Source organism: Malaya genurostris, chromosome 1 (genome assembly GCF_030247185.1).
Source record: "Malaya genurostris strain Urasoe2022 chromosome 1, Malgen_1.1, whole genome shotgun sequence".
Lineage (NCBI taxonomy): Eukaryota > Metazoa > Arthropoda > Insecta > Diptera > Culicidae > Malaya > Malaya genurostris.
The window spans coordinates 4,898,251-4,913,592 of record NC_080570.1 but is presented as its reverse complement, the minus strand read 5'-3'; the positions used below and the strand labels follow the sequence as shown (position 1 = coordinate 4,913,592).

Here is a 15,342-nt window from a genome sequence, read left to right as displayed (position 1 = left end):
TTCCAAGAGAAACATTCTTCCACTCTTCCCTTTCGACAAAAAGAATCTTATTTGCAAACGTCCAGGGGAAAGTTATGGCACTAATTAAAGTCAATCGTATATGAGCTTGGTGGTGGAAGCACCGGTATCGGAGCATTTTGTTCGTTGGGATTGCTCATCTTAAAATATATTATTATTTTTCTAATATCTCGATCGATTTGCGACTGTATAGAACAAGACATAAAACGAATTGTAAAAAATAATGTCAGAATACCCTGCACAAATTCGAGCTGGAATCAACATTTTTTTGACGATCGTTCAATTGCGGCCAATCTAGAAATATTTTCCGATTGTTAAGTGGAAACTGGAAAAGATTGAAAAGTGATTCTGGGATGCTTAAGAGATGATCGGTACATTACATTAATCGAACTTTGGAATAATGAAAGCACTCATTAGAGTTAAAATATAAAAGACTGAATCCATATTTAGCATGTCAAACAAAAAAAAACCTTTTTCATGTCCTTGCTAAGCCCAAGATTTGCTACCTCAGTTAGACTTTCAGATGCGAACCCATTTTTTTCTGATTTCATTAGATAAATTAGTATGACGATAGGGAAATTATTGTTGAGATAATTCCCTACAGCAAGATTGGCAAATTCATGCCTCTTGTTATCCTTTGTTAGTACATCCGCTTTTTGTCAATCAGACATCACTGCCATCGACGCTACTTTTTGTCCAGACCCTTGACTCACATGAGTCAGTACATCACAAACAAATATCTCATAAATCTCTCGGTAGGAGCTCGCAAAAATCCCGCAGCTACGCTAATTAATTTCTCCGGTAAAAATCAGCAAACAGAAATGCGGAACCGGATCCTGTTCCGGAAAAAATACTATTCTTGGTGTTGAACATGGAACCTCCGCGAAAGCGAGAGGAAAAATAGATAAAGTTTCATACTGAGGTGACGCTTTTTTTCTTCATTCTGTTTATTTCAGACTACTGGACAGTAATAAACAACGCAGGTTAAATCATTTCCTCGTCTGCTAATATATTGTTGTTACTAATGTTTTTTTTTCTCCGGTACTCAGTTAATGCTGGACAAAGTCCTGCGGCACTATACGATAAAAAATAGATACCCCACTTCGTTGAACCTTCGCGTTGGTGACTGAAATGCATACCTTCAAAACGATTCACACGAACCTTTTATCTTCGTAAGAAATAAACATTCGAATTACGGTTCGAGCAATACGACGCTCGGTTCCGGTGTGTATGTCTAGTGTGAATCGTACTTTATAGGAATGAGAATCGTACAGCAACGTTTCCAGGGACAACGGGATTAAGGTCTGACGGTTCATTGCATGGCGTATGGAGGAAGGAGTTTTCCCTATCCGTAGCAGCTATAATCACTTCATTACCGGGAATTAGTCTAATGAAGGCACCCACTTCCTGAATTGCACCACCCACTTAGGATGATATTTTTCAATTTGCTAATTTTCGTTTCAAGCTAGGATTCATCCTCATCAGCACTTAGAATCACTACTTACTTCTGGATTTTTTTTGGTTACAACTGCCTCGAAAATTTCGGAAAGAAAGTATGCAGGCAACATTTACAGTTTTTTTTGTAAAATCCAATATTGATAAAATTGACGCTGCACTAGGAGATCCGATGTGCTGCAGGACGTCTAGACGGTCGCTATAAACAGAACACTCTCGATTGAATAAATATACAGCTCTACTTTCTTCGACGCGTGATACTATCGAATTTTGCACCGTATCTCCATAGGGACGACGATCGACTGACGGACTACCCCATAAGGGAGGTTTATGGTTCTCCGACAGCCGGATAGTAGAAACAATATTGATCAAACAGTTACAAAACAACTGACGCAGGACAATTGCTTCGTAAACCGGTCGGTATGAGGGGGGGACTCGTTGTCAAGGGTCGCGGATCGAGGAGTCCGTCTCGCTCGAGTGCATCCGCATCGGGCGTTTGAAAATAAAACTGTTATTTTGTGCACTGCTTCTGGCTCGGATGTGGCATGTGTGTGCACTGGCCAGAAGCATTAGCGGCGTCAGCGCGTGTTCAGCGAGCGTATCCATGCTAATGTTCTCAACAGTTGCTGTTCCAGAAGGGTCCTGACGAAGAAACGCGCAAATGTAAGTAAGGACAACGGCCTACGATTTTGTTGTCAGTTTTTGTGAGGTCTATGGAAATCGACATTTTCCATAATGTGCATTTTGAATTTATTATGCGTGGTAAGGACCTCAAAACGATTTTCATAGAACGCTACATAGGGAAACGGTTCCAGTAGTCGTCTCATATACGTAAACCATTAGTAAGAGTGAGGTCTGTCTGTGCAGTCTCTGTTCGATAGATTGTGCTTAAGGGTAAGATGAAAATAAATGCATTTGCTTCGAGTTTGTTCGTCGTTATAACAGAAGTATCGCACAATTTTCGAACTTTTTTTCCTGCGGTTCGTTTGTCGGTTCGTTGATTGAAAGTTGAGTAATCGACACAATAACTTGGCGACTCTATTAACGAGATGAGTATTGGTGCAATAGCCCTACATTATTTATACATGAATTACAGTATCAATATGTAAACTCACGTCTTCTGAGATCGACATATATGAGGGTCAAAAATGACACATTTTGATTACTGATTACATGTTACATGCATTCTGATATATTTTAAATTGTTGGAAAATTTCTCGCTTCTGTGAAAAGCTTGTTATGTACGACATATGCTAGGTCATTCAAGTAAAATTCAATCATTTGACGAATTACGTTCTTCTAAGTTGTGTCATATATGCAATTATGTCACCTGTAAATTTCATACACTGAAAGTGTATGTGAACAATTTCAGTTTATAATATTGTTTAATTTAACCCTCCGTCTGACAGATATTTTTATACCTTCGGTCTGACTGATAGGTCTGGCCAGACTCCTATTCATTTACGTGTATTTTTTTACGTATTTCGGTGTGTATTTTATTTATGTATGGCTGGACCCATCAGTCAGACGGAGGGTTAACTTTGGTTTCAACCTTTATTAGGTCGTTTACAGGGTAGTAATTATTGTTCGAGGTGATTTAGGAGACGATTGAATACTATCGGGAACAACTATTCAACAATTTCGTTAAAAGCAGCTACTTTGAACTCTGGTCTCAATTCAAAAATTTTCCAATTCCCAGAGAGACGATTTTGCTAAACAAATAGTTTTTTCGAGATAACATCAGAATTCGACTTTGCTTGCATTTCCTAGGCATCTGCGGCATCGCGTTCCGTAATTTCACATACAGTGCATCTATTCTAAACCAAATAACGCAATACAGTGAGGTTTTTTCGTTTTCGACAGCGATGGTACTAAATTAAAATCGTTGAGCTCACACGAAGTCCAACGGGTTACATGATAACACATGGATCAATAAGTCCCGAGACTAAAGCAGAGATGGCGCTCGTAGTAAACCAGTAACCACGTCTTTCTAGAGTACTAACCTTTGCTTGAAACGGGTCAAAATTTTAAGTCGATCCGACCAGAAACAGCTGAGTTATCGAGGTTGGAGTAAAGTCGTTTTGTAGTTTGTTTAAAAAATGGAAAAAAACCGAGTTTCGTGTTTCGATACAACATTGTTTTTTAATGGGTAAAAACACCGTGCAAGCCAAACAATGGATTGAAAAATGTTATCCGGACTCTTGTCCATCAAAAGCAACGATTTGTCGGTGATTCGCCGAGTTTAAACGTGGTCGTACCGACACAAATGACGCTCGGGTAGACCTGTGGAAGCCGTTACACCGAAAAATGTGAGTGAAGTGACAAAAATTTAAATGAAAGATCGTAAAGTGAAGCTCCGTGAGATTGCTGAGATGACACAGATATCATATGGAAGTGTATTTACTATCCTTCATGAAAAATTGAGCATGAAAAAGGTTTTTTCCAAGTGGGTGCCGCGATTGCTTTCGATGGAACAAAATGCACCCTGCCACAAGTCGATGAAAACAATGACGAAATTGAACGAATTGGGCTTTGATCTGCTTCCCCACCCCCCATACTCGCCAGATTTAGCCCCCATTGACTACTGGCTCTTTGCTGATCTTAAAAAAATGCTCCAGGGAAAAAGATTTGGCTAGAATGAGGAGGTCATCGCTGAAACTGAAGCATATTTTGAAGCGAAAGATAATTTTTTTTATAAACATGGTATTGAAAAATTGGAAAAACGTTGGAACCATTGTATCACCCTAAAAGGTGATTATGTTGATGAATAAAAAAAAATTTTGCAAAAAAAATTTGTTTCCATTGTTAGTCTCGGGACTTATTGATCCATGTGTTGAAACTGCCTAAACCATACCAATGTACAGTAGTCCGAAACGAGAAATTAGCGAGACAAAAATATTTTCGCTATTAACCCATTATAACCCGGGGGTTTTAAAATTTGAATCAAATGAACTGATATCAGAACTGTTAGAAATCTTTTTTAAACGAAATTATTCCACCGTATGATATATACACAAATGTTAGCATCAAATTTTACATTATTTTACACACTATTTGGGTTTTTTATAGATACCCGATCAGATGTACATAACAAAATCAGAACACAAGTATAACAACAGTTGATATGTATAACAATTTGTGTTATTTTGAAATATTTAACAAATAAAAACAGTTGAAAGTTAAAACTTATAACTATATAATAACAATCAGGTTATCAGATGTTTTATTTCCATTTGCAAAACTCATGAAAAAGTACATTCCTTGAAAAAATAAGTTCTTCCGCTGCTTCATATCGAAATATAATGATCAGAATTTCAAAGAACTCAAAGAAGAAACCAGATCACTAAATAAATTATTCATTTAATAAAAAAAATCATTAAACAATTTTGGATTGAAACGATGCTAAAAGTTAGATGTGATATAGTTTTTCTGTGTTAAATTTGCTATCTAATTCATTACAACTATTGTTATAAATTTCTGCTTTCGAACTTCTGTAGTTATATCAAATTCAATAATAATTGTGTTACGAACGTTTCAAAATCTGTTACGATTTTGTTTCCGCTAGAGTCTTTTTTGTTATTTTAACAGCTTACCAGCCAAAAATATTTCAAAATTTGTTACAAAATATTTCTGAAATAAATTACTCCAGTTGTTATACTTCTGTTATTACCATCTGATCGGGTATAACCTTTTTAAAGCTTCTGCAAATGTTTTGTCACGAGATATAAGTATTAGCGCATAATTTGACCTAAAAATACAAACAATATATAACGTGCTTTTGCACAGTCATTTCTAGTCGTCAGTAGGTCAAAGATCAAGGATCAAAATACAATAAAATTTTGAAAAACAAACAACAGATTTAACACACGAAAAAGTTGCGTAGTGTAGTTTATCTGTTTTTGCTGTCGTGAAGTTGTTGGGTAGTGCAGTTCCACAGTAAACATTTTTTGAAAAATGGATTTCTACGTATGATATATCATACGCTATTCGCGGTCCCACACGGACTGAAGGATGCAGTCAACATGGATATTCACCAACGCCATATGGAAGACCCTCATGCAATATTCAATTCACCGGCCACTGCCGATCGCCAGCTGAAAGCTGAATTTTCGAGAATCCGCTACCCCGATACTACATTACATAATGATACTATTCTAGTTTAAAGTTAGTCGTTATTAAGATTAGTAAATACCCTTGGCATCTTAGAGCTTAAGCAGTGTGCTTTAAAATTATATTATAATATTGAATAAAAAAATATCATACGCTAGGACATAATGGGTTAAATATATTTTTTTCTGTAATTGGTGACTTCACAAGAGCGCGACTTTCGATGTAAAAGATCATTAGAGAGGTCCATGTTTGGATTTAAATATAAATTCTAATTTTCATAATTGAATTTAAAAATTATTGCACTTCACCGCAAAGTTGTAGGAAATATTATTTTTTGCAAATTTTCTGAAAAAGTCATCTTCCAACCTCTTCATTTGATTGAGTTGCATCATTTTTTCGGAGTAAAAGTAGAGTGACTATGAAAAAATCATTTTTTTGCTTTAACTTTTTTGTGAACAGTTTTACGAGAAAATCGTCTTCCGAAGATTTGTCAAGCAAATTATTGCGCACAATTTTGCTCAACAAAGCATTTTAATATAAGCTACCATTCAAAAGTAATATTTGTTTTTCGTCAAAACCTAGTCTAATAGAAACATTCAACAGATGCCATTTCGATAAAGATCAATTTCATACGATTTCTAAAAGGTCATTAGATAAGGAAAGTTTGAAGAGAAATTTGGGAGGATGTTATTTCTTTAACTTATTTGAATTAGTGTTCAAATTGCCTTACGAAAAATCGAAAAAGTCATATAACTGTTCAACGCCAAAACATAGCAACATACTACCTTTGTTCAGAACAGGTAAAATGTTTAGTTTTTGATAACAATTAAGATAATTTAGACCTAATATATTCAAAACCACTATCCTACCATACTAATATTATCTCATGTTTCGTTTTGAATATTTACGATGCGTAAATTGTAGTAATGAGTTTCATTTCAATCGCCTTTTTTTAATTTGTTCAGCAAAAATCTATTTTCACTCAACAAATTAAATTTCTGTAGTTTTCTTGTTTATCATTTTTTGAAAAATAATGTATGAGACACTCATAGGTCAACAATCGTTTTGCTAGTTATGTTGCTACGTTTTGGCGTTTTTTGCAAGGAAATAATAATATAACTCCCAAGCATCACTGGATAGTAAAAATACTGCTTCTCCGACATAAAAACATGGAAGTGATATTCTTATACTCAAGATATATAAAATAACAGGTTCGGTTTAGCTTTAAAAATTTTGAGCCGTGTCAAATGAATGAATTTGAAAAAGTCATCATTTATCCTGCTGATTGACGAATGAGAGTGACTTAGGGAATAGTATCAAGGGATTGATATCGTTCCAATTCAGATTCTGCATCTCAAGAGAATAATATTCATCATTGTCGGATAAAGGATAAGACATGTTTATGGATCACCTACTTGACGGAAGGGCGACCACTCATCAAACTCTTTCATAGATGTCGCGGAGTAGATAAGTAGACGGGTATGAGGTTTATGTTTCACTCCAAGTTAGCGATGTAACTATGGAATAAGATGCAAAATAACCAACCCCTGAGAGAAAAACATAAAATGGGGAATTATATTGTTATATCGAATATTTTTCCCCGGCTTTAGTCGTATAGGTCGCTCATCGGCGAAAATGCAGAATTATATACGACTATGGCATGTTCGCGACAAAATCTGGACACCCCTAAAAAAGTATATATCTGGAAATACTTCATCATCGCGTGAAATATTTTGTAGACTGATGAGCGTATGTCTGTTTATTTTCTGCTCAGTCATTGCAAAGACTAAATAAATCGACATTTGTTTACCAGTGAATAATGCGAATACGATGTAAAAATATTTTCTTTCCGTACCACTAAAACCGCTCTGTACGGAAGCCAATTTATAACTATTTGGATGAACCTCAATGTTTTGGGCGCAGGAAAATGGGTTTTTGTGATGCGGGACGCAGTGTGAAAAAATTAGTTGCTGAGATTTTCATCAATAAAAAAATATCTGCTGAATAAATTCGCAACTGATAAATAATGACTGCGATATTTTTGATGCACGTAGGGTGATCAATATGAACAACAGTATGTTTTCCATATTTTAAAAAATTGATTATAACGGTTAAGTTTTTGTTCATGCGCGAATTTGTATTCTGTAAAAGGTTGAGATATAACACTACTGCGCCGGTTTTACGTATTAATGGGCCCGGGGGTAAAATTTTTTCGTGAGCCCTGGTTGGTCCTGTGCGAAACCCCCTAAGACCGTGAGCCCGGGGCGCTTCCCTCCCCCTACCCCTATGTAAAAGTTGCCCTAAAAGGCTATTAAAATCCCTTTCTCAGATACATTCAATGTGCGAACTTTTTTCTTTAATATCATCGAGGAGAATGTTTACTAGTAAACTTTTTTTTCAGTCGCGATTTTCGAAATTTTGATTGTTCCCAACACTGATTGCCGCGCATTCTTCTCGCATCAGGATCCTCTTGCAGCGCAACACCCAATAAAAAATGCACAAATATAATCATGCGGACTGTTTTCCAAGATCTAAATGTGACAAATGACATTCCTGCTCAATAAATGTTTGTTGACGCCATCTTTTAGAAAAAGCTGGAAACTTCTAGATTCAATATATTTCAATCAAATGAGAAGACAAAAAAACGCTGACCGTTATGCCAAAAAAGTTTTTTCAAACGAGTTTGTCAAAAAATTTCAGATGCCGCATCTTTCATTTGAAGATTTTCCCCCCTACGCAAAAAGGTTTACCCAGCTTGCCAATTATTTAAATTTATATAAATTCATTGTTTCTTCGATGTCGATATCACATTCGGACTATTGAAAATGATAAATTTTAGCGAATTCAATAACACAATAATTCAAATAACATTCCTATCAGCAGTTGTTTACCGAATAACAAATTGCAAACTGATAATTACAAAAACAAACCATATTTGCATTTGCATGAAATCAATTATTCAGACTATTACGCTATAATAGGGCTTCTTATTTAATAATTGATTTTACCAAAAAAAATCGGTTCTGGTTTGTACCAGCTTGTAGAAAGCAACGAGTTTGTAATATTTTTTAAATAGACTTACACTTTTTAGTTGACTTGTATTCCGTTGCTGGACGTCAGGAAACGGCTCCATGTCACTCGTCTGTATTTTGCTCTCGTATTCGACATCAGATTGCCCATTCGTTTTGCACTTTTGCTAATTACCTCTCGAATCACTCACATCGGAAAACCAGCCGAATTTATTCCCGAAAAAAATTGCACACGAAGCGGCGGAACAGATTTCAGCCCAACTTATTGTTGCACAACAGAACACAAGGAACAATCTTCGAAGTGATTATTCACCCAAACCGGAAAGAGTTTCATTGCACTTCTGACTGATAGATTCCAAATTGCATTGCTTGAATACACTACTATGCAGTTTTTGAACTAAATGCGAAAAAAATCGGAAGAAATACATACAATTCTACAGGAAAATTTAGCTGATGCACTGCCAGCAAGTAGGCCTCTTTATTTTGTTTTTCGTTTTTCACCTTTGGTTGCCAAGGCGACAGGGCAGTCAGTCAAATTCTTATTGGAAAAAAATGACAGCGCGTGCCTCTTGTTCGAGTGCGTCCAATGCGCAGAAGTGTCGTGTATGGCATCGGTACAGTAGACCTGTTAGCATTGAACGTACTCCCTTGTTTGGTTATAGGATGGTGGCATTATTTTTCGGATGAAGTTGTTCAACGGAATACTGCTTAATCAAATAGCTATCGATCATTTTCTTAATTCTGAGTGTTCTCCGAACTTTCATCGAATGCGAAATATTAGCAGTAAAATTCAACCAAATATTAATCCACCATAAAATACACAAGCATAACTCAAAAGTGAATCACAAACACCGAAAAAGTGCAAAATTTTTACTTTCTCATACAGTGGATATAAAATTAAATTAGATTTTAATTCCACGGTAAAAATAGTATGCTTTATAGATAGATCGTTTTTATTTGCTAAAAGTAATGTATTGTTAACTATTTGTATAACACATAAAACATAAGCAGCAACAGTACCATGATCGATGGACACTAAAAAGATTTGTTTGCTAGAAATGTTGAAAAGAACGCGTGCCCAACGGAAAATATATCCGAATGATACCAACATTGACCAGTTTCCAGACAGTGTAAGTTAACTGATAAATATTCTGTTTTGTAAACAGATTAAACTGTTCACTCTATTGCAGATCCTTTTGGAGATATTCCGTCGTCTTCCACGCTATGCTGTTTTGCCGGCTACGCTGGTTTGTCGTCGTTGGTGTGTATTGATTAATTTAAGCTCCTTACTTGACTCGTTTACCCTTAAAGTTTGCCCCAAAAAGAACGAAGATTTATGTCTCGAATACGAGTACTATCTAAGCCGATCGGAACGAAAGTATCGCAAGGCAGATGTTGTGATCTATGGGCAACATTCGTTCCTCGTTGCTGTTATTGCTCTGCGTAGATTAGGTCAGCATTTGACCGAACTGAAACTTACACTCGATCAGTGCAACTATCCGACTTACTTTCAGCGTCATTTCGAGCGAATGAAAGAACTCGAAATGGGTTTGGAAGAGTATGAACAGATGTTATGGGAACAGGAGGTGGATAGCTACGACCGTTGCTTGAGACCTATAGCTACGCCAAAGGAAGAGGATGTACTGAAACAGCCTGAGCCTGAAGAAACGATTCAGGAATATCGTCGAATAGAGGAGGTTTTTCTGTCGTTTGTTTATCGACATTGCTGTGGACTTCAAAAGTTAATAATAAAACAAATAAGAAGCCATTGGGATGTCCGGACTAAGGTTCTTTTATACGAAGGTGTAGAGATGGAACATCTGGTTGAGTTAGAAGTCTGTGGAACAGGTTTTATGATTTTAGCGGACAGTCCTGAGCTAAAAAGTCTTACAGTGCAAGGAGTTACAACCGGTGTTTCATTCTACTATGGATTGCGACACGCTTTTCCAAAACTGAAACAGCTTGAAATTGTCAACGATTACCTGTTCGATGACCAGTGTCTTTGGGCAATCTCCAGACGTTGTACGCAACTTGAGGAATTGTCATTGTCTTTCATACACAGTACCGTAAGTCAGCAAGCATTCCGATATATTCAACGATTGAAACGACTAAAGAAGCTGTCGATTTGCCTACAAGGCCCTTATCATCATGCTGATTTCGCATTCGCAGACTGGCCAAAATTGAAAATTGAGAAACTTTTTATTACAACCGATGAGGTAATCCGACTGAACGGTGATAAATGGAACTGAAAAGCTCTCATCTAATACATTTTCCTGTTTACAGTTACGAGTTGATAGTATTCGCGAGATTCTGTTGCGAAATGAGAATTTGGTGGAATTCGTAGTAACTACTCGGAGACGCATAGCGTACAGTACGCTGCACAAACTACAACAAACTCGACCGACTTGCGAGTTGACATACCGCCAGCAGTGCAGTATTTAGTAAATCGGACGAGTAAACCATCTATTTTGTATGTTGATAATCTAACTTAATGTTTTTATTATTCTTTGATGTTGATTCTTTATTTTGATTTGTTATTTGTACCATGATAAATATGTGGTACGTTAAATACCGATACGAATGTGACGAGATTGTTGAATTCTGTAGCTTTTGTATGTCGAGTAAACTCCTTTTTTTTCTTAGAAACTTTTGAATAAACTGTTGAGAAAGCTCCAATAAGTGTTATTTGTTGATTTCTTTTCGGTTGGGGAATACGCTTAACCTTTGTCGTTCACCGGGTTCAGGAATTTGCATACTTGACCATCTCTAGTCAACATCTCCCTGGCACAAAGTCGCCGTCCGAGTCGGTTGCTAGCCTACCATCAAAAGTCTTCTGCTATGCTATCAAACCTGTTAACTTATCTACTCAACCATACAACAACTGGTTTAGTCTGTAGTGAACCGAGTTTTATTGAGGAAGGACTGCACACAAAACTGATTTATATTTTTGTTACTTTTACTTTAGTTATTATTACTTTATATGATTTCAGCGTACTGTTTTATGATTTCGATAGTCAAAAACTACACGTGCGACAGTTTCATCTATCCTTAAGCCTATAGGAGACTGAACTTACCATTAGCTGTAACCTCTTGAGTTTCTTAAGGAAGTTACTTTAGACCGTTAATATAGCTATTTCGAATCAACGATCTAAATTTTGCGTTCAAGTGTATAAAACTATGGTTCGCCGATGACTTCAAATTCACTTCATATCATCGAATCCACAGCTGACACGGAGTTCCTACAAGAGCAGTTGAATAATTTGACTAATATTTCACACTTTGTTCTGGAACGTTCATCGTCTGTGAAGGACCTTGATGTTCTCCTGAGCTCTAATTTAAATTTTAGGGAGCACATTGAGTTTACTATCTCCAAAGCTTCTAGGCTACTAAGGTTCATTTTCTGCAATACAAAGGAATTCGATGATGTACATTGCTTGAAATCACTGTATTGTGACTTAGAGTGCTCTATGCACGAATATGCCTCGGTTGTCTGTTCACGATCAACGAAAAGATTCTTTGAAACAAGATATCTAGCAAGAATGCCAGAAAAAAGAATGGCCTCAACAGAGAATTTGGGAGAGGTCGTCGACTGCGAGGTACACAGAAAATAAGTATTAGTTCATTTAGACTGTGAACCATCTCGCCAATTATTTTAAATTTTAATTTAAATTTGACAGTCGAGCAGTTGCTTTTTATCGAGTAGTAGAATGCAACTAAAACTAAAACTGTGTGGTCAATTTCAAAGTTTGACGGATAGGAAATTATTTGGGTTTATTTTGCACTGAAAATGATAACAAGTGGTATACTAACTGGAATACAGCGAACTTCGAGATAAACTTACTTCGTTTATCTTGACGTTACACAGAAAAAATTATTATTAAAGATCTGAAATTAGAATTTGTTTACTAGATGTTTTTTCAGTGTCCGGAAAAAAACATCGAACTTTAAAAAATAACCATGCTTTCGAGCAGGATTGTTTTTGACAATGACAAAATAACTGCTACACTGTCAAATTGTAACTGAGAGTCAGAGATGCCATTTATACAGATTTATCTGTATTATACAGATTTTCACATCCTCATACAGATCTAATACAGAATACAGATTTTATACAGATTCCCTAAATTTAATACAGATTTATACAGATTTCGTAAGAAGTAATGAAGAAAAAATAATCTGTTTTCGTCTGAGCTATCTTTTAGTATTTGATTGCAGTGACGAGATGAAAGTTTAATAAACAACGGACAAATCACAAATTAAAGTAAAAATTTGTGTGCATATGTTTGATGATCAACATAAAAAAAACATTTAGATTACAATTTGAAGCTTTATTGTTAGGCTAAGGCCGTAGAGCACGAGAAAGCGGAGCCAAACTTGGTACTGAACAAAGCGAGTAATGTTCTTACAGTAAATTGAAAGGACCTTGTCAGAGGGAAAGCTGAGTAAATTTATCGCTTGTACTCTAACAGTGCCTCTTTGGCTTGCTGAAAGAATGCTTCCCTCTTTTGGTCTGCTAATGCCATCCATCAGCTCGGTTCAGCTTCTCGTGTTTATTCTGTCTGCGGCCTGAGAATTGTATGACCTGACTGTCATATTAAATCAACTTTTGAATCTAGAAAAGTATATGGAATTGAAATTTAATTGTTTTTGTGAACTACGAAAATAAAAAATTAATACTCATAGAAACTCTCATTCTATAACCATAATCTGTTGAGATAGCGTTCAACATCATTTTATTCTAGAAATTTCATTTTATTTGTGAATACAGATAAATACAGATTTTTTATACAGGGTAATACAGATTTTCTCTGAAAATATCTGGCATCTCTGCTGAGAGTAGAAATAATTCGCCATGATGGTCCACAGCCTGAGTAGTTTTTCTCCGTGTATGCGAAACCGATACATAAATGCGCCCCTGGTGTATCATTTTCGCAGCGTTGTGTCAATGGGGTATGTTGTCCTGTTGTGCTGTCAACCAAACCGTCAGCGTCATCTGCACTGTACACGCTCTTAGTTTCTCTTTCTCGTCATCAACATCCAATCATTCGTTCCATGTAGATTTAGCTCAACCTTAGTAGATCTGCGCGTAATTTGCCACCACAACTGGACCGAGTGTGAATCTCAGCATAGAAGTATCAATGCTCTAGCATGTATTGCATGAGCAGGTGCTGGTAGTATCATTACTACATCTCTCGCATAATCTGATCACTGAACAGGCACAAAGTGGTTAAAAAAACGACGGTCAAGCGACGCAAAGGAATTTCATTCATCAATCGGTGACGCAAGAGAGCAGAAGTTGGCTTGTTTCTGGTGTGTGGTGCTACGCTGTCAAACTGCAAAATCACTCCGCGCTCTGGGCAAATATTCTGACACGTTCAGGGTACCTGTAAGAAGATGAAGAAGTATATGTAAACAAAAGTGATGAGGTGGACAAGTAGTGAATATTCAGTACAACATATCTAAAGGAACTGTATATAACAAACGAGACAGAGGACGAAGATGCTTATCCAGCTGGTACTAATTATCGTGGGTTTAGTTAAGCTGCGACTATTGTACCTTCTAGTGGTAATAAGGCAAAATTCGAAACGCGATGTGACCTCAATTACAGCTAAGCGGAAAGGCCCAATCAAAACGATGATCGTGATGGGTTCCGGAGGGCATACGGCTGAAATGTTGCAGATAGCGCAACAACTAGATCTGACAAAGTATTCACCCCGGCAATATGTAATAGCCGCTGCTGATAAAACGAGCGTCGTGAAGGTAATTGACGTAGAGGTCCGACGGGAACCCGACATGGCGAAACAGAATTACGAGATTGTTACAATCACAAGAAGCCGTCATGTCCAGCAAAACTATTTCAGTTCGATATTCACCACACTGACGGCAATCTTGAACAGTATTCCGGTGGTGCTACGAAAACGTCCGGATCTAATACTCACCAACGGTCCTGGGACGTGCGTACCAATCTGTCTGGTGGCCTTTCTAGCCAAGTTATTTTTCGTTAACAATAACTGTAAAATTGTGTTCGTCGAGAGCTTCTGTCGTGTCAAAAGCCTTTCGCTTAGCGGCAAAATACTGCTATGGATAACGGATCTGTTCGTTGTACAGTGGCCTGGGTTGGCCAGAAATGGTGCCGGCAGGAAGGTGGAGTATTTCGGACGTTTGTCGAAATGAGAGTGCGAGCGATACTCGAAAGAATGTCCTTCCAGAGTAAAAATCTATTCCAAATAAAAAAAAAAAGACGAAACGTGCGTGTTAGTGATCGAGAATCTACGAATGCTAGTTTGAACGAGTGCATGATTAGACTTATCATTTAATTACGGTTGAAAATATTAGGTTTAACGTAGTGCTGGTGTAACATTGTTTTTCTGTATTTAGATTTTATAAATAATGCATAGGATCGATTTAATGACAAACCCACTTTGAATGTGTTTTTATTTCCAACCATAAAAAAACGAACACTGAAGAAACAATCCTAAACGAACGGGCAAATGTCGGAAGCATCAAGTGTGCATGCAAATCCCAGTGTCCCGTTAGAAAACAGCGTTAGCATTTTTTCCTCAACACCTCTTTGCGCATCAACCGGGGTCTCTTGTTTCTCGACTTTCGCACTTTGAGCCACTCGTTGGTAACCGCTGAGACACGATGGAATGGGGCAATTACCGCATCAACCCCTACCCGTTTGATCGAGTAAGAGCGCTCGCAACGATTGGGGTGTAAAGATACAATA

The 15,342-nt window shown here is 37.0% G+C and overlaps 3 protein-coding genes across 5 annotated transcripts in view; 2 read left to right on the top strand and 1 right to left on the bottom strand.

Annotated features, from left to right (window-relative positions):
- Positions 1-9,129, bottom strand: part of LOC131430785 (DNA-binding protein RFX2) — a 52,464-nt gene extending 43,335 nt beyond the window's left edge. For all 3 annotated transcript variants that reach the window (XM_058595996.1, XM_058596013.1, XM_058596005.1), the window contains exon 1: positions 8,666-9,129. The gene's annotated coding sequence lies outside the window, so the exon portion shown is untranslated. The remainder of the gene's footprint in view (positions 1-8,665) is intronic.
- Positions 9,130-9,280: 151 nt separating this feature from the next.
- On the top strand, positions 9,281-11,194 carry LOC131429034 (uncharacterized). The gene is made up of 3 exons (XM_058593109.1): positions 9,281-9,742; positions 9,803-10,828; positions 10,896-11,194. The coding sequence occupies exons 1-3, from the start codon at positions 9,641-9,643 to the stop codon at positions 11,052-11,054; spliced, it is 1,287 nt and encodes a 428-aa protein (XP_058449092.1). The 5' UTR covers positions 9,281-9,640; the 3' UTR covers positions 11,055-11,194.
- Positions 11,195-13,622: 2,428 nt separating this feature from the next.
- Positions 13,623-15,024, top strand: LOC131430777 (UDP-N-acetylglucosamine transferase subunit ALG14 homolog). Its single transcript, XM_058595983.1, has one exon. It carries the CDS (start codon positions 14,112-14,114, stop codon positions 14,784-14,786), a length of 675 nt encoding a protein of 224 aa, XP_058451966.1. The 5' UTR covers positions 13,623-14,111; the 3' UTR covers positions 14,787-15,024.
- Positions 15,025-15,342: the final 318 nt, after the last annotated feature.